Consider the following 23,051-nt stretch of genomic DNA (forward strand, 5'->3'; position numbering starts at 1 on the left):
CAGCAGCAGAAAAAGAAAGCCTGAATATTGCAAAAACCGATTTGGGATCCGAGTTGAACTGAACAATGACTGGGAGGACAGTGAGGGATGGAGCCCGAGGCAATGAGGATGCCATTCCATTGTGATGCTATTCATTCAGAGGGAACTGGGTGGGAAAGGGAGTGGTGTTGATGTTTTCTTCAAGCTTCAGCCCTTGTTGCGGTGTGTGCTTACGAAGGTTCAGGCTGACGCTGTTTTCTGTAAGAACAAGGAAATTTTCCCTGCAGGCCTGCTATCCATCAACCAGCGTCAAAAAAGCAGGTTATCTGGTAAAGGTCACGTGTTGTTTGTGGGAGCTTCCTGTGTGCACCAGTGACTGCAACTTAACAGTACTTTATTGGCTGTATTCTCATTGTTCATGGCCACCGGATGTCTCAAAGCATTATTACATTTCAGTCTTTCTTTAAAAACTCCAGAATAAGGATGGGGAGAGAGATCGAAGAGAGTCACAGGTTAAATGAGCCTGGAGACCACTAGTCGGGAGACTACACGACGACCCCCTGCCCCCAACACTGCCTAGCATATTTTGAGAATTCTATTGCCTGCTTCATACACTGATGCATTTTAAAGGGCAATAAATAAGTTGTGAGGTGAGCTCGGGTATAAATTAAGGCCAGAATTTTACCTTCGGCGTGCGGGTGCGTGCCCGACATGCCCAAACGTAATGTGACATGCAATGACATTGGGCATGCGTCCCAACGTCATCATGCTGTATCGCGATATTTCGTTCGGCAGGCGCACGCTGGAGTCAGCTGCGTGCCCACCGATAACTGAAAGGCCCATTAAGGCCATTAACGAACTAATTAACTTCAAATTTACGCTGCCTGACCAACCTAACGGTTGGCGGGCAGGCGAAAAGGCCAAGTGGCCTTTACATTTTTTAGGAAACCTCATCCACAAGCGGGATGAGGTTTCCTAAAGCTAATACAAATTAAATAAAAGCTTTCTTTTGACATTAAAAACATGTCCCATCTCATGCGACACAGTGAGGCAGCTCCATGCCTCAGGGAGATTGAAGCACTCTTTTGCGTGCATGCGCGAACTGCGTGCCAGGCCCGCTCTCCCTCCTTCCCCCACCCACACAGGTAGCCCAGTGCTACCGCTCGCGATCCACGCAGGGCGGGCCAAGCGTGAAATTGTGGTGCTGAGCCGATCGCGGGCGGCATTTGGGTCCCCGACTGCCCCCCACCCACTCCCGCCAGGCCCGCCCAACGAGGGAAAAATTCAGCCCCAATTGTTTTATAAGATTGAACTTAACCACGGGCTTTAATCACTATCCTGAATGGTTAACCTATTCATTACATCTTATATTACCGATTAAACATCGGACAGTTTAGATTATAGCCACCATTGCTTCAACTTCTTTCAATCCAAGAAATTGGCAACAAATTAAACAACATGAAATGAGCTAAAGAGTCAATACTGGGATGAAACACAGTGCAGAATCAGCGATATCAGAAGGATCATAGCCTCCACTTCTCCCTTTACAGAAGCTGTTTCATCTGCTGAGTATTTGCAGCATTTATATTGATACTTGAGACATTTAACCGGGCCAGATCTGTTCTCAATCTACAGAAATTGGTCCCTTCCAATTGGATTATTTTATCGCACAAGATTGCACCGTGTCCCATTTCACAGCCAGTCGAAAGTTCATGTTTGGCTTGAGCTCACAACCTTGGCATTGCACACGCCTCAATCCTGCCATTAATGTACCACATGCTAACCGATTGCGCCACAAGGGCAAAGCATTTACGTACACATTTTAAGTTGTACCATCTCGTTAGAGGCATAAGTTTTCTCGATTGACTGTGTGAACTATGGTTGTATGATAGTGTGCAGAAATAGTGAAAAAAGCCGGTGAAATAACCAGTGCCCCGTAGTTTTGGCTTGTGCCCGGGATGAGGGTGGGGGGGAATCCTGTTGGGGTGGGGGGAGCAAAAATGAAGCTGAGCACAGGACTAACTGTAAATCTGCCACTGCCTGCTCCTTTTGTGTAGCATTGCATCTGTCATCTACAAAACTACACTGGAGAACAAGGGGCTTGGGAAACACCAGCAGCCATTTCCTTAGTCAAGAAGGTACAAAATACGATCAGTCTACGGAAAGGAAGTCTGATCTTACAATACAACAAGGAGATGAGGAGATAAGAAGTGTTGAGTATTGGATAAAATACTAAACCACCATGCATCAAATTCTCAAACTAATGTTTTACAACATATGAGTTGTGCAGAACTTAGTCAATGTCAAAAGACCTGAGCTATATCTAATTGTCATGAAGGCTAGGAAACCAGGAATTGTATTTGTTTCTTAAGTTTCGTGATGGTAGGTGACAGGTTTTTAGGAAAGTATATGCAATGAAAACCACATCATAATAAATGCCTTATAGTGACATGACAGTTTAAAACATTTCAGCAAGCAAACTACTCAGGTTTGAAGAGCTCAGAAATCAAACCATGTATTGCTATCTGAATGCCAAGGGCACTTGCCTCTTTTTCTTTCAATAATGTTTCATGCTTTTCCTCAACCTGTTTCAATTCAAAAGCCAGTTTGTCTGCTCTTCTTACTTCCTCAGACAATGAGTTGTGGAGTTCCTGAACCTTTTAACGACAATAAAGCAGCCAGTATTACAAAAAGTCATTAGATCAAATGACACTGTTATAGTAAATTGGGAAAAGTATGGCCTTCCTCACTGATTCAGTAGGTAAATGCACCACCCAGCACGACACTTTGGTCAAACAACCTAAAAAAAACTCTCAGGATCAATCCCTGATCTATTCAAAATCAACTGCTCCCAACTGGGGCAACAATAGAGATGCCACAAATGTCTATTATCATACATATGCAATGGACATTTCAGTAGGGTAGTAAAAGACCTGTTTTATCAAGGGTAATTAGAGATGGGTAACAAATGCTGACCTTGCCAGTGAAATTTACATCTCAGGAAAAAATAAAAGTTAAAAACTGTATAATTTAGCATTTTCATGAGGGTGGGGAAATGCTATAAAATATTTTTACAATTTTCCTTCAACTACAGTATTTCTAAAAAGCTACAAAAGAATTAGTTTGTTAAAATTTTGAACAGTTCCAACATTTGGTATTGAATTTAATTTTAGCCTACGTCTTTAGTTATCCAGTTGACTTTTCACATCCCTAGATCAGGAATGCTGATACAATGGACTTACTCGACACAGACCATAAATCAATTGTGGGATCTTCTAGCCTATATGACTTTGTATGGCGTTGAACAGTGCATTTACCGATTAGACGATCCCGGAAGCTATTTCATTTTACGATTAAGTTATTTATATTATAGTACAAATAATGATTTGTCATGAAACTACACACTCCAGTCAGGTAAGAAGATTTGCGGTTGATGCTTACTTGTCTTTTGTATGTCTCTAGCTGAGCACGTGCAGCATTAGCTTTTCGGAGTTCTTCCTCTAGGCTGACTGTATTCTGCATATACATCACGTTTTTGTCCTCCAATAATTTCATCTGCCGCTTCAAGTCATTCAGATCTTCAAGTTTTTTTTTGTATGTCTCCACTGAGGCTTCTAATTTGGTGACCTTATCTGAATAATTCCTGCAAAAACAGTGGTCAGAACACATAAAAGTCTTCTTGGCCTCCAAAGCTCTGTGCCCAGCCTCGAAGTCTGTTCAGCTTAAAAACCATAAAGCTCCTATAAATCACTGTTCAGATTAAGTTTAACTATACTCTGAAGTCCCCATGCTTACTCATACATAGAATGTTGTTTTGATACACATAAAAGGGTTCAACAAGAGTTTTAAAAATCTTTGATGTTATTAAAACCCAACTCCTTCTGAACACTTCACTCAATATCTTGCCCTGTAATCAGCTGCAGTAAATTTCAGGAGGCAGTCAACAGGAACCACTGTATTGAGAAGTGAACCAAAAAAATTACCAAAAAGCCTACAAGATAAGAGTGAACAAGAGGAAATCAATTGCAGGCCTGAGAAAGGATGGTAATCATAACAGCCTAATGGAACCACTAATTGTAAAGCACAAAACACTTTCTTCCTGGATTTTCCAGAATCTCATTGATATCGAAATACCAGAATTGTATAGATTTGTAAATTCAGTTAAAATCACAAATCCAAGAGGAACTATTAAATGCATAGAACCATAAATCAATATTCACTATTCTTCAGTGAACAAGAAAAATTACAAAACAAATTACCAAGTGCAATAGAAAAATACTACAGATGCTGGAAATGTGACATTAAAAACAGAAAATGCTGGAAATACTCAGCAGGTGAGGTGGCATCTTTGGAGAGAAACAGAGTAAACGTTTCAGGTTAATGACTCTTCATAAGAACAGTTCTGATGAAAATCAGATGTTATGAAATGTAACAGGCATCAGGAGGCAGAAAATACTTGACAATACTCTACATTTTAAGGAAAAGTCAGGATACCTGCAATAGGGCTTAAATACGGGACTGTCCCTTTAAAAATGAAACATATGGTGACCCCAGTTAAATGGGTTAAAATAAATAGGGTAATGTTGATGTTCTAATAATGCCTATCGAAAAATCTCGGCTCAGTGGCTGGTTGAACGCTGTACACCAGGAAGCACTGCACTTTGCTGAAAGCCTAATAACAATCCTGCAGAATCCTTATTTATTTACTCTAATCACACTGATAACACACTGGCAGAATTCTCTAAAGTTTCAGCAAAAGCCTCTCAATTCAGTAAACTGCATGATGACAACAATTATACCAGGATGGGCAGGCCTATAAAATTTGTATCTTCATGGATTTCCAGTTTTTCCTCCCCAGTGTTCATTATGTCATTATCACTTTAAACTTATATTTACGAGAGGGGAGGAGCTACCTGTAATTCTTGAGAGCTAGGTAACGGAGGAGTTATTCATTTACTTATCACAGCAGCAATGCAATCTTATGTACAAATTTCATACAGGTCACAAATGATATGGACACGATACAATGTTATTCTGGTACTTTAACCAGAGATCAACCTTTAACAGTATAGATTGTCGTGAAACAATCCCTAATTAGTGTTAATACAATATCGTTGGGAATTGTCAAATATCAGGCACTGTTAACATTCCTTTACCTTAGGACATCAATTTCATCTTTTAGAGCAAGATTTTCTTCGGCCAGGCTATTTAATTCATCATTTCTGTGCTGTATCTCAATCAGTTGTCGCTCCAGTTCTTCACAGTGAACACGATAGTCATCCTTTGCTGCTTCAAGCCTAGAGAGAATGAAGACAAAAATAGATCCTTTGAAATATATATAAAAGGAAACCCTAATCCGAGTGACCAAACTTGCAGCGAACCATGTCACAACCAGTAACCCTTTCGCAATGACAAAATCATGCATTGACTGACATGTCTACTATGATACCCACCAACAACAAATTCATTGTAAAAATAATTAATATTTTTCAATGATTTCAGGCCATAATCTAATCTTGTAATTCAAAAGGCAGCTACAAACAATTCAAGGTCACTTGCTTATGAAATCATTTCAATACTTGTTTATGCTACAAAGGTGCATTGTATGCATTTTGAAAATACCGTCTCCTTATTCATTCTTCTACATATAATTATATATTAGAAATTGTAATTTAGGCCTTCAATTTTTCATACGAAAGACCAAATTGTACAGATGAAACCAGAGAAATAATCTGATAGCAATATAAAGAAAATTGTGCAGTGCGCTGGTACATCTGGCTATGTCACAGATTAGTAGGACATAGCTCCCCACACACTAAGTTGACAGCCAAGAATGTGCCAAGCTAAGCAGCATCCATATATAGAAATGGGAAGGGGAGATTGGGAGGCAGAACTCTCTCAGCTACTCCCTTTGCATACCTGTATAATGTGATTTACATACAATTTTTGACAAGCTATAAAAGCAATAATTCTGTACACAAAGGCATCTTTACATAAACAGAACTGGAAAAAAAATCATACCGGATAAAGTGTACACTTACTGTGCCTGGTTTTCATCATGCCATCTTTCTTGATCCTTAAATGTGCTGAGTTGAAAGTCAAAATGTTATCAGGAAGAAAGTAAAGTAATTGAGATTACATATTAGGGAGGAAGATTGTGGAGAAAAGAAAAGGATGAACTATGGAAAAGTAGAGAAAAACCTGCAAATTCAAATGAACAAGCAGTAAGCAATAAAACATAACTTCAATGTTGCGTAAAAGAAAAAAAGATAGGAAACCAAAGAAAAATAAACACTAGCACAAGAAAGAAACAACAGAATTATTGAAAGAAGCAGAAAAGCAAAGGAAAAACATGAAAATAAATAATAGTGATGAACAAGCTTTAACCTTTCTAGTGGTAACTCAAGCAGCCAAAGTGCGAACCAGAGAACAAGTCAGGTGTGACGCAAAAGTGAAATATGCAGAAATGATAGTGAGCAAGTGTGTAAGAACAACACAAGACAGAGGAAATTGAATCTGAAAAAAGAAAAACAAGTAAAGAAAGGGAGATGGAAAGAATTGAGGTTGAGGGTAAGAAGTGTGTTGACAGCGAGTGAGTTGATAAACAAGTTATTTAGCAACATTTTTAAATCACTTGTTTTTTAGATTGGAAATTTACATTTAATTAGTGGATCTCACAGGAAGTCAGGATGAAGCAAATGTCCCTCATCTCATTAGTGATAATTAGTGATAATGTAGTTAAATGGATGGGGGGGGTGGGTGTCTACATTCAGGAGCTATGAAGCTCCATCTAGTGATAGAAGTAAGTAGCCGCAGATGTGTGGAAATGCTCAACAGATAACTTGCATTAAATAGTCAAAGAAAGCTTAAAAACAGGTTATGATGGCAGGGAAAAAAAACATTTTAAGTGGCAAAAGAAGAAGAAAATCCTGGAGAAGGTAAGGATGAACTCTAACAGGTGAGTATTAAGCAAAATTTGACATGGAGCCAAATAAGGAGATATTAGGGCGAGTGAAAGAGATAGGTTTTAAGGATCATCTTAAAGGAGGAAAGAAAGGTAGAGGAGAGGTTTAGGGAGGGAATTGTAGGAGGTTAGCACAGTTGTCAATGGTGCAGTGAGTAATTGGAGATGTTCTGGACCCCAGAATTGGAGCAGCACAGATATTTCTGAGAGAGAAAAACATTCAGAAAAGTTTCATTAATCTATTAAAAATGAATAGAACAGAATATTATACCTGTAATTTTCTTCTTGTAATTGATCCAATTGAAGCTGGAAGTTGAAGTATTTCTTGCCAGCAAGGCTGTGTGGATCATCAAATGCATCTAATTGGTTTATCCTCTCTGTCATAAGGTCATTCTCAGCTAATAAGCTGTTTCTTTCCTCTTGGAGAGTAGAAACCTAAAAGCAGAGATGCATATATTTTCTGCCACCCAATCAAGCTAAATTAAAAGGATAAGTTCTCAGCATCTAGTTCCACTTGTGTGGATAAAAGTTAACGTAAGCATGATCATTGGGATCTCGTAGTCAGTTTCGATCGCATGGAGGGGTCAGAGAGGAAGTTGCTGGAGATTTTGCTCTCTTATTAGCCCAGAGTTTTATTCAGTTTTTCCACCTAGACAGGAGGTGGTAGCAGGGGCCACGGTAGGAGGTGTCTAGTCATGTTGCTGTAGGCATCATGGTGTGAGGTAGGTTTGATGAACAAGCTAGTCTTTCCCTGCTCATCATTTTGATATGAAAACATAACCTTGCACTCTACTAATCAGTTAAGCTCCTCCATACTGCTCCAAAATACACCTTTGGCCAAGTCAACCAATACATTTTAGCTTACATGAAAGTTTGTGCGCTATTTATGTGACTCATCCCAAGCTCTTACAATTGCACGATTGTACCAAAGAAAGACTTAAGCAACAAACTTGTTTGACTAGAGCTACACCTTGGAAGTTCTACTTCCTCAAGCAATCATTAATAATAGAACATTTCTAAAGAATCTTCACATAAAAGTGGTAATTTGTAACATCTCCTTTAAAAGGTGATTAAGACCATTTAAATAGTACATTCAGTGAAATGTTTTTGATCTAATGGTAACAGAAGAACAAGGAGCAGGAGTAGGCAATTCAGCCCCTCAAGCCTGCCCCGCCATTCGATACAATCATGGCTGATCTCATTTCGGCCTCAACTCCAATTTCCCGCCCTCTCCCCATAACTTTTCAACCCATTACTAATTAAAAATGTCTATCTCCTCCTTAAATTTATTCAGCGTCTCGGCATCCACTACACTTTGAGGTAGTGAATTCCACAGATTCACGACCCTTTGAGAAAAGTAATTCCTCCTCTTCTCTGATTTAAATCTCCCACCCCTTAGCCTAAAACTATGGCCTCTCGTTCTAGAATGCCCCACAAGGGGAAGTATCCGCTCCACGTCTACTTTGTCTATCCCCTTTAGCATCTTAATTAGATCTTCTCTCATCCCTCTAAACTCTAGCGAATATAGGCCTAAACTGCTCAATCTCCCCTCATAAGACAAGCCCTGCATCTCTGGAATCAATCTAGTGAACCTCCTCTGAACCACCTCCAATACAACTACATCCTTCCTCAAGTAAGGGGACCAAAACTGTGCACAGTACTCCAGGTGCAGTCTCATCAATGCCTTGTACAGTTGCAACAACACTTCCCTATTTTTATACTCTATTCCTTTAGCAATAAATGCCAAAATTCCATTTGCCTTCCTTATTACCTGCTGTACCTGCATACTAGCTTTCAGCGATTCATGCACAAGGACACCCAGATCCCTCTGCACTGAAGCATTCTGAAGTTTCTCTCCATTTAAATAATAAGTCGCTGTTTTATTCTTCCGGCCAAAATGGATAACCTCACACTTATCCATGTTAAACTCCATCTGCCAAAAGCTGCTGGTTGTCCAAGCCTCTGAAGCATTTTGGAGCATGAGGATCACTGCTACCCAGTAAACCATGATCTTAGTCTCGGGTTTGAGATCCTGTTTCTCAAATTCTCTTTCCCTCAATTGGTCGAAGGCTGAGCTGGCACTTGCGATGATGAATTTTGTCATCTATGTCTGCCTTCGCCAAGTAGAAATTCCCAAGATATGGGTATGGTTCATATTTTCCAGAATCTCACCACTGATCTTAATCAATGGCTGCACAATCTCATATCTTTCATCTGGGAAAAGAAGCGCATGCCGGGGGGATTTCAGAGACTATATTCAAGAAGGGAAACAAGTCTGCTTGTGGTAGTTACAGAGGAGTCTCCCTATCTGCCACAGGGAAGATAATTGCAAAGATCCTCCTCATTCGCCTCCTCCCAATGGCAGAAGAGCTCCTTCCAGAGTCACAGTGTGGTTATCTCCCACTGAGAGGCATCACAGGCATGACCTTCGTTGCATGACAAATCCAAGAAAACTGCAAGGAACTGCACCAACCACTGTACGTGGTCTTTTTTAAACTCACTGTCAACTGCGAAGGCTTATGCAATATCCTCCTCAAATTTGGCTGCCCTCAGAAATTTGTCACCATCCCCCACCTACTGCATGGTGACATCCTCACCAATGGAATCACCACAGACCCTACTCAGTGAAGATTGGGATCAAACAAGGCTGTGTCATTGCAAAGCCTCTTCGCCATCTTCCTTGCAGCAATATTGCATCTCACCTCCAGCAAACTACCCACAGGTGTGGAGATAATTTACAGAACAGAGAGGAAACTGGTCAACCAATGCCACTTTCAATCCAAAACCAAAATCACTCCAACTTCAGTCACTGAGCTTCAGTATGCAGATGATACTTGTGTGTGCACTCACTCAGTAACTGAACTCCAGGTCATGGTCAACTCCTCTGGAGCAAATAAGAAAATGGGCCTTTCGCTAAACGCTGAGAAAACTAAGGACCTCTTCCAACCAAATACTTTACCATTTTAATAATACTTCATCAGAAATAAAACTTCAAAATAATTTGGCACTTTCCATAGTATTTTATTACATAGAATCTTATAACACAGAAACAAGCCATTCTGCCCTATGAGCTTCATGTCACTATTTTATCTCAGCCTTTCGGTATATCCTTCTATTTCTTTGCCCCTCACATACCTATCCAGCTTCACTTTGAATACATTTATGCTAACTGCCTCAAACACTCCATGCGGTAGTGAGATTTACATTTTCACCACTCTTTAAGTAAAGAAGTTTCTCCTGAATTCTTTATAGGCTTTATTGGTGACTATGATTCATAAATTTCTCAATCTGGTGGAAAATGCAAGTATTCTCCCATATTCATTTATATTTTCATTGTTTCAATTTTGGCAAAGTGAGGTTAGAGAGGCAGGGGGAAGAAATTTAAATATTATGGGCTGTATTATATGGGCCACTGCTCCCCCCCACTCCCCCCCACCCACGCCGGTGAAAACGCCAGTAGGGAGCCCGCCCACCATCCAGACAGCTGCTGCATCGTAATTTAACACTGGGAGCATCGTTAACTTCTTTGAGGCAAGACTGCCGCCCCTATACCAGAGGAAGACCCCACCTTAGAGGACTACCAGCCAATCAGATGATCGGCAATACCATAGTATCTGCAGTGTAGTGGGAGCACTGGCGATTGCTGGGCCTACAAGCAAACCCATCATGCTGAGGAGCCCAGGTAAGTAGGAGTCAAGGGTCTCAGTGAGGTGGGGGGGGGGGGGGGTTAGGGCGAGTTCAGAGGCCAAGAGGGAGGATTGAAGGATCATCTTTGGGAGGGCGGTGGGTGGGGGTGGGGGGTGGAGGTGCCGAGGGCCTGGGGCTCACAAATGACGTTCCCCATCCCTCGCCTGATACCAACCTGTGCAGCTAAAGCTGCTGGGCTTCCCCACCGCCATGGGTTACATAAAGGCAATGGCGGGATAAGCTCCTTAAGGATATAGATGGGTTAGTGAAAATTTGGCAGATAAGAGTATAATGTGGGAAAATGTGAAGTTGTTCACTTTGGCAGAAAGAATAGAAAGCAGCATATTATTTAATATGGAGAGATATTGCAGAACTCTGAGATAGAGAGAGATCGGCTGCCCCGATACATCAATCACAAAAAGTTAGTATGCAGGTGCAGTAAGTGATTGAGAAGGCACATGGAATTCTGTTGTTTATTGCAAGAGAAATGGAATATAAAAGTAGGGAAGTTTTGTTAGTTGTACAGGGCAATGGCGAAACCAAATCTGGAGTACTGTGTAAGTCTCCTTATTTAGAAAAGGATATAATTGCTTTAAAAAGAGTGCAAATAAGGTTCACTCGACTGACTCCTCAGATGACGAGGTTGTCTTATGAGGAAAAGTTGGACAACTTTGGCCTGTATCCATTGGAGTTTAGCAGAATGAGAGGTAATCTTATTGAAATATATAAGACCCTGAGGGGACTTGACAGGGTGGATGCTGAAAGGATGTTCCCCCTTGTGGGAGAGACAGAACTACCATAGAAGAACCACAGAAAAGTTACAGTGCAGAAAGAGCCCATTCAGCTCATCGTATCTACGCCGACCAAAAAGAGAAAAAAGAAACAAAAGCAAAAAGTGCTGGAAAAACTCAGCAGGTCTGACAGCATCTGTGGAGAGAAAGACAGAGCTAATGTTTCGAGTCCGTATGACTCTTCTTCAGAGCTAAATGTAAGTACGGACTCGAAACGTTAACTCTGCCTTTCTCTCCACAGATGCTGTCAGACCTGCTGAGTTTTTCTAGCACTTTTTGTTTTTGTTTCAGATTTCCAGCATCTGCAATATTTTGCCTTTATCTAAGAGAAAAAAGAAACTAGCCGCTCATTTTAATCTCACTTTCCAGCACCTGATCCATAGCCTTGCAGGTTACAGTGCTTCAGATGAAGATCCAGGTATCTTTTAAATGAGTTGAGTGCTTCGGCCTCAACCACCAACTTAGGCAGTGAATTCCAGACGCTCACCACCCCCTGGGTGAAAATGTTTTTCCTCATGTCCCCTCTAATTCTTCTACCAATCACCTTAAATCTATGTCCTCTGGTAATTGACCCCTCAGCTAGGGGAAACAAGTCTTTCCTGTCTACCCTATCTAGGCCCCTCATAATTTTGTACACCTCAATTGGGTCACCCCTTAGCCTCCTCTGTTTGAAGGGAAACAACCCTAGCCTATCCAATATCTCCCCATAGCTGCAATTTTCAATCCCTGGCAACATTCTTGTAAATCTCCTCTGCAATTTCTCCGGAGCATTTATGTCCTTCCTGTAATGTGGTGACCAGAACTGTACACAAAATTCCAGCTGTAGCCTAACCAGCATTTTATACAGTTCCATCATTACATCCCTGCTTTTGTATTCAATACCTCATCCAATAAAGGAAAGCATTCCATATGCTTTCATGACCACCTTGTCCACCTGTCCTGCCACCTTCTCTCACTTCCTCAATCTTCTCAATAACTTCCCATTTATTGAGTATTCCCTTGCTTCATTTGCCCTCCCCAAATGCTTAACCTTGCACTTTTCCTGATTGAATTCCATTTGCCACTTTTCCGCCCTCTCAGCCAAACCATTGATATCATTCTGGAGTCGATAGCTATCCTCTTCACTATCGACGACATGGCCAATTTTTGTGTCATCCCAGTCTTGCCTCCCACATTTAAATCTAAATCATTAATATATATAACAAACAGCAAGGGCCCCAACACTGAGCCCTGTGGAACACCACTGGAAACTGCTTTGCATTCGCAAAACATCCATTGACCATTACCCTTTGTTTCCTGTCACTGAGCTAATTTTGGATCCAACCTGCCACCTTCCCCTGTATCCCATAAGATCATACTTTCTGACCAGTCTGCCATGTGAGACCTTATCAAATGCCTTACTGATATCCATATAGACAACATCCACTACACTACCCTCATCAATCTTCCTTGTCACTTCCTCAAAAAATTCTATTAAGTTAGTAAGACATGATCTTCCCTTAACAAAACCACGCTGACTATCCCTGATCAATCCATGCCTTTCTAAGTGACAGTTTATCCTGTCTCAGAATTGTTTTCAATAACTTGATCACCACTGAAGTCAGACTGACTGGCCTTTAATTTTCTGGCCTATCCCTCACACCCTTTTTAAACAATGGTACAACGTTCGCAGACCTTCAATCCTCTGGGGCCTCGCCTGTATCTAGTGAGGATTGGAAAACGATCCTCAGGGCATTCGCTACTTCCTCCCTGGCTTCTCTCAGCAGCCTGGGATACAATCCATCTGGCCCTGGTGATTTATCCATCTTCAGGGATGCCAATTCTTCCAGTACTTCCTCTCTCACTATGCTTACTCTATCTAATATTTCACACTCTTCCTCCTTAACAAGAATGTCTGCATCATCCTTCTCCTTAGTGAAGACAGAGACAAAGTACTCATTGAGAACCCCGCCCACATCTTCTGCATCAACCTGCACATTTAAAAATAAGGGGTCTCCCAATTAAGACAGAGATGAAGAGAGTTTTTTTTCTATCAGAGTGTCGTTAGTCTGTGGAATTTTCTTCCCTAGTGAGCAGTGGAGGAGGAGTCAGTGAATATGTTTAAGGTTGAGGTAGTTAGATTCTTGACTGACAATGGAGTCCAAGGATATAGGGAGTAGACAGGAAAGTAGAGGCCAAAATTAGATCAGTCATCACCTTATCAAATGGCGGAGCAGGCTCAAAGGGCCGAATGGCCTATGCCCGTTCCTAATTTGTATGCTCATATCTCGACAGAGACAGAAAGTAATACAAGTTGGAGATACTGACAAGTTGGTCAATTTTTATATTTAACAACCATGAAAAATAATTTCAAATAATTTAAAATTCAGCAATATATCAGGAAAAACTAAAAGGAAATTAAAAACACAAAGGGCTCTTAACCTTTTCCCAATCATTGGATCGAGTTAAAACAATTTTTATTTGCAAAATTAAAAGCAGTAGCCTTTTAGTAGGGTTTCAGTATGCAGTTCTTACAGGATTCCCATTTGTCAATGGTTTGCTGTAAAAGAGAGTTATTTTAAATCAAAAATAACATTTTTGCATTAAGTAGTTCCACTTATTAGACGTTACTACTTTCAAACAAACTCACAGTGATGTAATCACCATCTCCAGGTTAAAATGGCATTCTCCAAGCTCATTTTTAAAACATATTGTTCACCACAATTAATTCATCACAGCAAAAAAAACTTTATTCAATATTAAATTTATCCCTGCAAGCTTTTCATTTTAACAATCACTTTTTGTAAATCACTCAATCTGTAAACCATGATGTCATTGCACTGAATGGCAAGTCAATATCAATTATCAGTTTATTTATGTCGCTAAGTGATATGAGGAAAATCTAAACTTGAAAGAGATATGTTGCTGGAAAAACAGGCGCAAATTTCACCTTTAAAACAAAGTTTTCTCACCAATTTTGAACTCCTTCTCTAAGTGGCACTAAGTGAAAATCCAACATCCCCTCCACCATTCTCTGGACTAGATGGAGAGCAGGTGATATGCTCAAAAGCCTCTTCCAACATCAGTGGGTGACAGGAATTGTATTAGGACAGCTTGAATTGATATGCCCTCAAACGACCTGCCCCTCCAACCTCAAACACTCTGCCCCTCCACCCTCAAGCATACTTCCATCCCTCAAACATCCTGCCCGTCTACCCTCAAACAGCCCTCCCCTTCAAACGCCCTGCCCCTCCACCCTGAAACATCCCCCCCCTCCCAAGCACCCTGCCCCTCCACCCTCAAGCGCCATGCCCCTCCACCCTCAAGCGCCCTGGCCCTCCACCCTCAAAAGGCCTGCCCCTCCACCCTCAAAAGATTTCTGAAGAACCTTTCAGCATAAGGGTTAGGCAGGCATTTACACCTCATAGTGATGCCACTGGGGATCTGCTAGTGCAGCCATCATTGGAAGAGGTGCCTCCAGCAGCAATGTAGCATTAAATTGAGACCGCTCTTTGTGGATATTAAGGTTGGGTGCATGTGGGAGGGTCAAAAGCGATTCTCCATCAGCCTGACCTGCCAAGCACCTTTCCGCTTACCCACTTTGCATCCAAACAAGCTAGCTCAAAGGATTCCTGGCAGCAAATCCTTTGGTACCAATTAAGGGAACTTGGGGTAAAAGAAAATAATAACTGCACCTGTCACAAAGGCTTGTGAAAGTCTAAGTGCCGACAGGGAACTAAAAAAAAATATAAGAAAGGCACTTGAAAGGCCTAATGCACTTAGCTTTAAAGTCCTTTTAAAGGTCCTTCCAACTGCAGGTCCTGCCAAGACCATGTTCTCAGTTTCACCAGATGTGCTGGAGACTCCATGACTAGCACGCCTATGGGTCAGAAAACAATGTGGTGCCCTCCTTATTCTATTCAAGTATACGAATTAAGCTACTGCTTGCCTCGGGCAGGCACTACAAACATCTGCTCGTCCCAAAGATCAAATGGGGCCTTAAACAAATGGGAGTTCAACAAAACTAATTTCAATCAAATTTCTGTACCTCAGCCATCCAATTACTGCTCCAAACAGGGCATAAGTTAGACAAGAAAAATCCCTATTAAATTCCATGCTGTGTTTTTATACGGTGCTGAATTGAGAGAGTAAACATAACCAAAACAGAGGTGACTACAGCTTATATGAAATTTCAATATGTACATAATGGCATGTTATTAATTGGGATAAGCCTTTGGCTAGATTTCACCAAATTGCAATATAAGAGGAGTTTCAAATAGGATTAGAAAAATCTGAGGATGCATAAGTACTATCAATTTGCCTCTGCAAATGAACAGATGCTCAAATCATCTGACTAGGGTTGAAGAGAAAAACACAAGCTTAAATGTACAGAAATATTTCATTACTCCGAGCAAACACTCACCTGTTTTATATAGCTGGTCAATGCAGTGTTCAATGGTTCAATTGTTCTGTGTTTAATTCTGCGAGTCTAATAACTGATATATGCTCACTGCGCTTGATGAGGCAGAGCAGTGGCAAAGAAGGAAAGAAAAGGAAAGCAAATCTTGTACTCTGGATCCCGTTACCTCATGGAACGTTCTACCCCATGTGCCCAAAGACCTGCAGGTTGGGAATCGGCCTGTTCAGTCACACGAAGACCCATGGCAGAAACTAACAATCCTCCGTCATCCTCGAATCTAGAGACAGCTGATGACTTGATTGGTTAATCTTGGATGTAGACTCGGAGCTAAAGTAGACAGACACCAAATAAGCTACTAGAAGCTAGAGCTGGGGTAAGCATGGTGCTGACATTTTGTGATTGCAGAGATATTTTAAAACTCTTGTAAATAACCCTGTTGCACACTTAGAAACTATTGTCATCTGGGCATTGCTCTGAGATATATAAAAAATACAACAAAGTTAGTGATGAGGATGGTTAAGAAAAGTTTGACTTTACCAGCTCCAGCAGCATTTCTATCCTCACCAGGAGATCCACCCATGTTGTGGGATTGATGGATTTCGGGATTAAGAAACTATTTGCTTGCTATCAGGATGGACTGTCCAGATGTAGCAGTAATCTGCAAGAAGATGATACTCACCTATTGTCTCAGAATATAAGGTCAGCGAATATTTCAGCAGCTCACAGAAGACACGTCTACGTTTGATATGGCGTTAAGTGCTCTTGAAAAATACTTCAGGCCAAAAAAAATTGAGATGATCAGACAATATATATTCTGCCAGAGATGCCAGGGAAATGGTGAACCCATTAAATAACGTGGCAGCGTTATGAGAATTGGTTTGTGTAAATTTGGTACAGCAACCCATTAATTAATTTGTGACCAATTAATTGAAAAAAACTTCAATTCCATGAATTACAGAATGTCTCTTCATGGAGAGTGATGATTTAACCCTGGAAAAAGCCATGACCTTGGCAGTCCAAATTGAATCCGCCACGTTTAATTCGAGGTGGTTACGTTGCAGACACAACTTACCCAATCAGCTCACATGCAAAGATTGCAAACAAAGACAAAGAGACCTCATCAACACGTGCCCCATCATGGTCAGATAGCTTCTAGATGATGCCTAAGTTGTGGAAATGTTCACTGATTCACAATGCCATGTTCAGCTCGAGGAAAAAAGTGTAACTCATGCTTTAAGTGGAACCATTTTGCAAAGATGTGTCGTTCGCCGAAGGAGAGGACTTCATCAGTTCAACAAGTGGAGGAGTCTCTTCCTGAGAGTGAGGTACAGCATGCATATACCATCACAAATGGCAAAGCACCAAATCATTTTAAGGAATGCTCAGTCGAGATCGCAGACATCTCAATATTACTTCTCAACGATGTTGGCGTGAAAGTAACTATTTTGAGCAATAAACTAGAATTGGTATTTTTTGCAACTTTCTCTCACTTCTGCAACAGACACTCTTCAATCTTACGGCGACTCAATTCTTCTAGAGAACAATCACAGTTCCAGCATGCTACAAAAACATCACCCTAGACAGATTCGCTTTCTGTGTAGTTAAAGGCAAAAGTCTCATAGGAATAAACCTTTTCGATAGGCTTGGATTCAAACTTGAAGACTACATCAGAGCACATATTAACATGATCAATGATGCAGACTATACTAAGGAAGTGTCCTTCCTTATTCATTGGGTTTGGGGAGATTAAGACATAACATCATGCTCCTCACATTGACACATCAATTCCATTAGTTTTGCAAAATTTGATATGGTTGCTTTTTGCAATCTATGCCGAAGTGTCACAGGAGCTGAAATAACTACAAACAGACAATATACTGAGTGAATTGACTCATCGCAGTGGATATCAAATTTAGACATTGCACACTGCAAAAATGGTGAACTTAGACTATGGATTGACCTTAAGGCAGTCAACAAAGCTATCATTTCAGACAAGTATTCACTTAATATGATACAAGAACTGTCAGCATCATTTCATGACTATAGTCTTCACAAAAATATGTGACAGAGCTATCTTCATATATCTCCAGCAGAGAAAAGCAAATATCTTATATCTTTTGTCACTCGTTAAGGCGTGCTTCAGCAGCTAGAGCATTCCAGAAGATCGTTTCTTCAGCCTTGTCAGATGCTGGAGATGGGGTGCTCAACTTATTTGACAAGGTTGTTGTCCATGGAAGGGGCAAAGCAGAACATGATCAGCGTTTATCAGTGGTTCTCACTCAACTCGCACAACACAAATTGACACTCAATAAGGACAAATACACATTTGCGACACCTGAGATTGACTTTCTAAGGTATATAGTGACAGAAGCTGGAGTAAAGCCTACATAAAGCATTCATGTGCTTCCTACCCCACCTAATGTGAAAGAGTTGGCATCATTTTTTGGTACCACCAACTTTTATCAGAAATTCATTCCTAAGAACGCAGAGCTCACAGGGTCTCTGGATGCTGCAATGCAAGGATGCACAATGGGAATGGATAATTGCACAACAAATAGTGTTACGTTAAAGGCGAAGATAGTATCTCTGCCAGCCCTCGCACATTTCAATCCACATTCAGAAATGCATAGAAAGGCGATTGGAGCTTTTCTACCACAGTACATTGAAGGAAGCGAACAACCAATCGCTTATGCATCGCACCCTTCTTCAGAAACGGAACACAAATACTCTACTGGATAGTGGGATACATTAGCCTGCATCTAGGCTTGTGAAAATTGGCGCATTAATCTCTATGGTAGAAAGTTCACTCTTCACACCAATCACCAAGTGATGACTACTTTGTTAGTTACATCAGGATCGGGTCATCAACCGCTACACATCTACAGGTAGTCACATCATCATCATCATGCAACTTCAAGGTTGGGTTTCTCGCAGGTTCGCATAATCAAGTTGATCACACAGAACCACAATGCCAAGTTCTTAGATCTAAGAACAGTCATCGGAGACCTTCGTATCTCAAAGACTGTTTCTGTACTTGGAGTTTAGCTTGTTACTTTTCTCTAAGAAATTACTTGATGTACATATGTTTGTTGTTCAGGGTGATTTATTTCAAAATAAGATCTTTTGTCTTACACGGGGGAAAATTTGTAGTGCTCAATGGTTCAAATGTACTGTGTTCAATTAAGAAAGTCTAGTAACTGATCTACGGTCACTGTGTTTGATTGGTTAAGCCTGGGTGCGGACTCAGAACTTAAGTAAACAGGCACCACAGACGATACTAGAAACTAGAGCTGGGATAAGCATGATGCAGATATTTTGAGAGTCCAGAGATAAACTTTTTTAAATAAGTCTGTTGCACACTTAGAAACTGCATTGCTCTGAGATACATCAAAAAAAAAATGCTCAGTAAATCAAAAGGTAAGCTACAAAAATACACAGAGAATCTACAGTGGGACCATTTCACATCTCATAGTATAAATTTATGTAAATTAGTGAGACAAGTGCACACAGTGTGGCTTAAAGTTGTTGTTAAACCCTTCTCCCACATAAATTGAGATCAACTCAGGCTGACTTTGTTGACCCCAATCTTTTAAATTAAATTTTAAATGGTTCATAGGGTTATGCCAAGGGGCATTTTCCCAAATGCAGATCACGTTGTAGGCTTTTGTACACTAACCTGAATATCCAATTCCTGGCAACGCTGTGTCAATTCCTCCCTCTCTAGCAAAGCCAAGCTGAGGTCTTCCAGGGCCTTCTTAAGCTAAAAATAAAACAAACAAATTGTACATTTTTCACAAGCAACATGACAGACGCATTATAAATTATTCAGCATTTCCATTCACTTTGAGATTTAATTAATGTGAAACACATGCTATTTTCTTCTTCACTAGAATAAAATCTATTTGCAATCTGATTTCTTTTAATGGTCTGAAGACCTAGGGCCATAACTTATCAGCCAGATTTTAAAATTGTTGGGAAAATTCACTGCTAACCTCCACATCGTTTGTCTAACTGCAATTTCTATCTCCTCTGATTTGCCAACTATGATGGGTCTGAGGCCACAGCTGATCACCTCTACAACTGTCTTGCCTCCATCTACATTTGCCTTCATCCCTTGCAAATTCTTGTTCTTCCCTCACCACACATATCTCAAGTAGTCAAAACCATGAGCTGAGAACTTGAAAGCAGATCAGAGGAGACTGAAATTATAGTTAGACAAATAATGAGGAAGTTAATGTGGTATAAAGGTCTAACACAAAGTGTTAATGTGGGACTAAGTACAGTACTACCCATGGAGACAGCTCCTAGCTTGGACCTTTACTGTACTTATGTATATAGCTTCTAGTAGTTAATAAATACTTACTGTTGAGCTACCTAAGACAATGAATACCTTAATAAGACCTACAGAACTACACCCAACACCTTACAATATGGTGGCAGCAAATGGAACATCTCAAAGCCTCACAGGGACTGCGGAAGAAAATTAGAATCCTAGAAAACGGAAGGAAAAATCAAAGAAGCATTCTAACTTGAAGAAAAGCTCACGAAGTGAAGGAGCAGAAATAAATCGCCAGAGAAAAGCTCGAAAGAAAGGCTTGGAAGCTGAAGGCAGAAATTGAGCTCCTCACTGCAGCTGAAGACGCCATTGAATCCAGTCGAAGTCCAGCTTTAATGCCCAGAGCGTGCTGAGTCAGCAGACCTAGCAGGGGTGAGCCAAAACCTTTAAAATTTCTGAACAAAGTTCAATATTGCAGTGGTCAGAAATTGCCGTTTAAATCACAGTCTGAGAAACCCGATTCCTAAGTTGGCGCCTGAACACATGGCGGCCGAGTTCACTCCAAACAAAGAAAAAAATAATAATTAATTAAAAACTAATCACGACTGAGTAGGCAGCTTTAAAAACACAACAAAAGCCAGGGTTCGATGCTTCCGAGACCCAAGAACATTGCACTAAAGTGGGGAAGACTCTAACCAGTCGATCCAGGCAGCCATTGTTGAAAAACTTTAAATGCTGAGATTGTGAATGCTATTACTACAAGAGCCTGCCATAACGGGAAAACATGGGAAAAGCCTTTGTGCAGAAACATATGGCAGTGCCATCTTGGATTTTTGGTAACCTCTTAAAGTTGAACATGCAATTTAAAAATTATAAGCATGGATCAGAAATCCACTTTTCCAGATCAATTTGGACTTATCCAAAGCCCAGGTCAATCACAAAATTGAAGACTCTGGAGAAAGAGATTCCTTAGATACATGATTGCTTCAGGTGCAGATAAAAAGACAGGAGCTGAACCAGGTAACACACTGCTTTATTTAGTAGGCCCGGTAGCCGACGATACAATGGCTAGACAAGGAATCAACGAATCATCTGCAAAATTTGGTTAAGTTTTAAAATCACTTGATGCTTATTTTATCAGAAATAACACAATCCTTGAAAGCACTAAATTTAAAAAACATGTGCAGCAGCCGGGGCACCTGTCAACTCCTTCATTAATAAGTTATACAGAATGGCTGAAGGCTGTGATTACAGATACCTGGAATCTGAGCTAATCAGGGATAAAATAGTTGTAGGACTGGTGGACAACGCACTCTCAGACATGCTTCAAGCGAAGGAAGATCTAAGCCTTGAGAAAGCCATCCAGATTGTCAGGCAATCTGAAATCCATTTACAGCACAGATCCATATTAAGGAGAGAAAGCAGAACATGGTACAAAGTAAATCCCACTGTCCAATGAGTGAAACAACACAGAAACAGGGAGACTCCAGGCCAAGGGAAACAATACCCTAACCAACCAGTAGAGTGAGCAGGCCAGCACTGTTGGAGCAAAATGCCTCCACAGGCATGATCAATGTTCGGCAATTTCAGCCCAACGCTTTCAAAATGTAACCATATAGGACACTTCGGGAAGCTGTGCAAAGCCAAAAACACCAAAACGCACAGAAGATCCCAAGATGATTCATGAGGTCAAGATAGCAGACCAGAGAACATGCAAGCATGCTTCTTGGGTGAGGTCAAGGGTCCTGGTTTTTCATTCTGGAAGTAGGGATGGACAATAATGCTGGCCTAGCCAGTGACACCGGCATCCCATGAATGAATTTTTTTTTAAAGTGCAGATATCTCAGTTAATGGCCATCTCACAAACTTTAAGTTGACCACAGGAGCCAGTATTGCAATCCTATCAGACAAAGAACCATGGCTGATAGACCTCTACCTATGAGCAACTGACACACCACTCTATGGCCTAGAGGAATCAACTTCCAGTTATAGGCGTGATTCTGGTGGCAAACAAACCTTCGAGCTGATGATGATCATCCATAACCAGTCTTTTTCTCTTGAGTAGAAGTGTTTGTGGAGCCCTGAATCTCCTCAAAACAGAAGATGTCAAGACAACCACTGTCGTAAATTATACAGAACTGCAAGTTCCCGAGCTCCAACCAGCAAGATTCTCTCAACTGCAACTTCAGCTCTGAATTCTTTTCTTTTTGCTGAGCAGGTTTGTCCACCTGCTTTACAAGTGCCTGAAGCCCCTCATTGGTCAGATCAGCCAAGCATTCAGATGATTACCACAACACTTCAAGTAAATGACGGTCAAGAGAGGAACCAGCAATGAGAAGAGCCTCAACCTCCGGCTCCGACACTTGGAGAGATAAACCCCGAGACCACAAAGCAGACGCTGCAACCCCCAGCCAACATGACAGTGCCACAAATGATCCTGGAACCGAGTAGCAACCATCTATCGATGACAGCACACCGCACAGCCAAATGCAAGGGTGGGCTTATTACCAAGTCACAGCCTCACAACAAGAAGAGCCATCTTCCATTCCAGCATGCATCATGGTGAGCCACATGAAGGAAGAAGAGATGAGACCAGAGTTCGTCCGCCCTGTAAAGAGTGGGATAAACCAACAGCCATCAATCACTACAATTGTGGAATCAACAAAGAGCAACTCAATGCCAAAGAATGGAAAGAGAATGAAAAGACACCCAGATGCCAGAACAACCTCCGATTCACCAAAGTTTACCTGCAGCAACAGAGCCTATCACTCCTCCAACAGTAGTGAGAACAAGATATAGAAGAGTTATAAGGCCTCCTTTCCACAGACACGTTCTCCTATTACATCCGAGAGATCAGGTAACTACTGCAAATTCCTTTTCTCCAACACAATCCATCTCCCATGACTTTCCTTCCCTGTAGCCCCTTTCATGATATTAGATACTAAAGGCAAAATG

The 23,051-nt window shown here is 41.0% G+C and overlaps 1 protein-coding gene across 2 annotated transcripts in view; it reads right to left on the reverse strand.

Annotated features, from left to right (window-relative positions):
* The window catches only part of hook1 (hook microtubule-tethering protein 1), an 88,728-nt gene that overhangs the window by 39,988 nt on the left and 25,689 nt on the right, over positions 1 to 23,051 (reverse strand). For both annotated transcript variants that reach the window (XM_078561197.1, XM_078561196.1), the window contains exons 8-12: positions 19,497 to 19,580; positions 7,215 to 7,378; positions 5,136 to 5,276; positions 3,421 to 3,622; positions 2,526 to 2,636 (exon numbers count right to left, since the gene is read on the reverse strand). In XM_078561197.1, coding sequence (XP_078417323.1) covers positions 2,526 to 2,636; positions 3,421 to 3,622; positions 5,136 to 5,276; positions 7,215 to 7,378; positions 19,497 to 19,580 — 702 coding nt within the window. The remainder of the gene's footprint in view (positions 1 to 2,525; positions 2,637 to 3,420; positions 3,623 to 5,135; positions 5,277 to 7,214; positions 7,379 to 19,496; positions 19,581 to 23,051) is intronic.

The sequence above is a fragment of the Cetorhinus maximus genome, chromosome 17 (genome assembly GCF_964194155.1).
Source record: "Cetorhinus maximus chromosome 17, sCetMax3.hap1.1, whole genome shotgun sequence".
Lineage (NCBI taxonomy): Eukaryota > Metazoa > Chordata > Chondrichthyes > Lamniformes > Cetorhinidae > Cetorhinus > Cetorhinus maximus.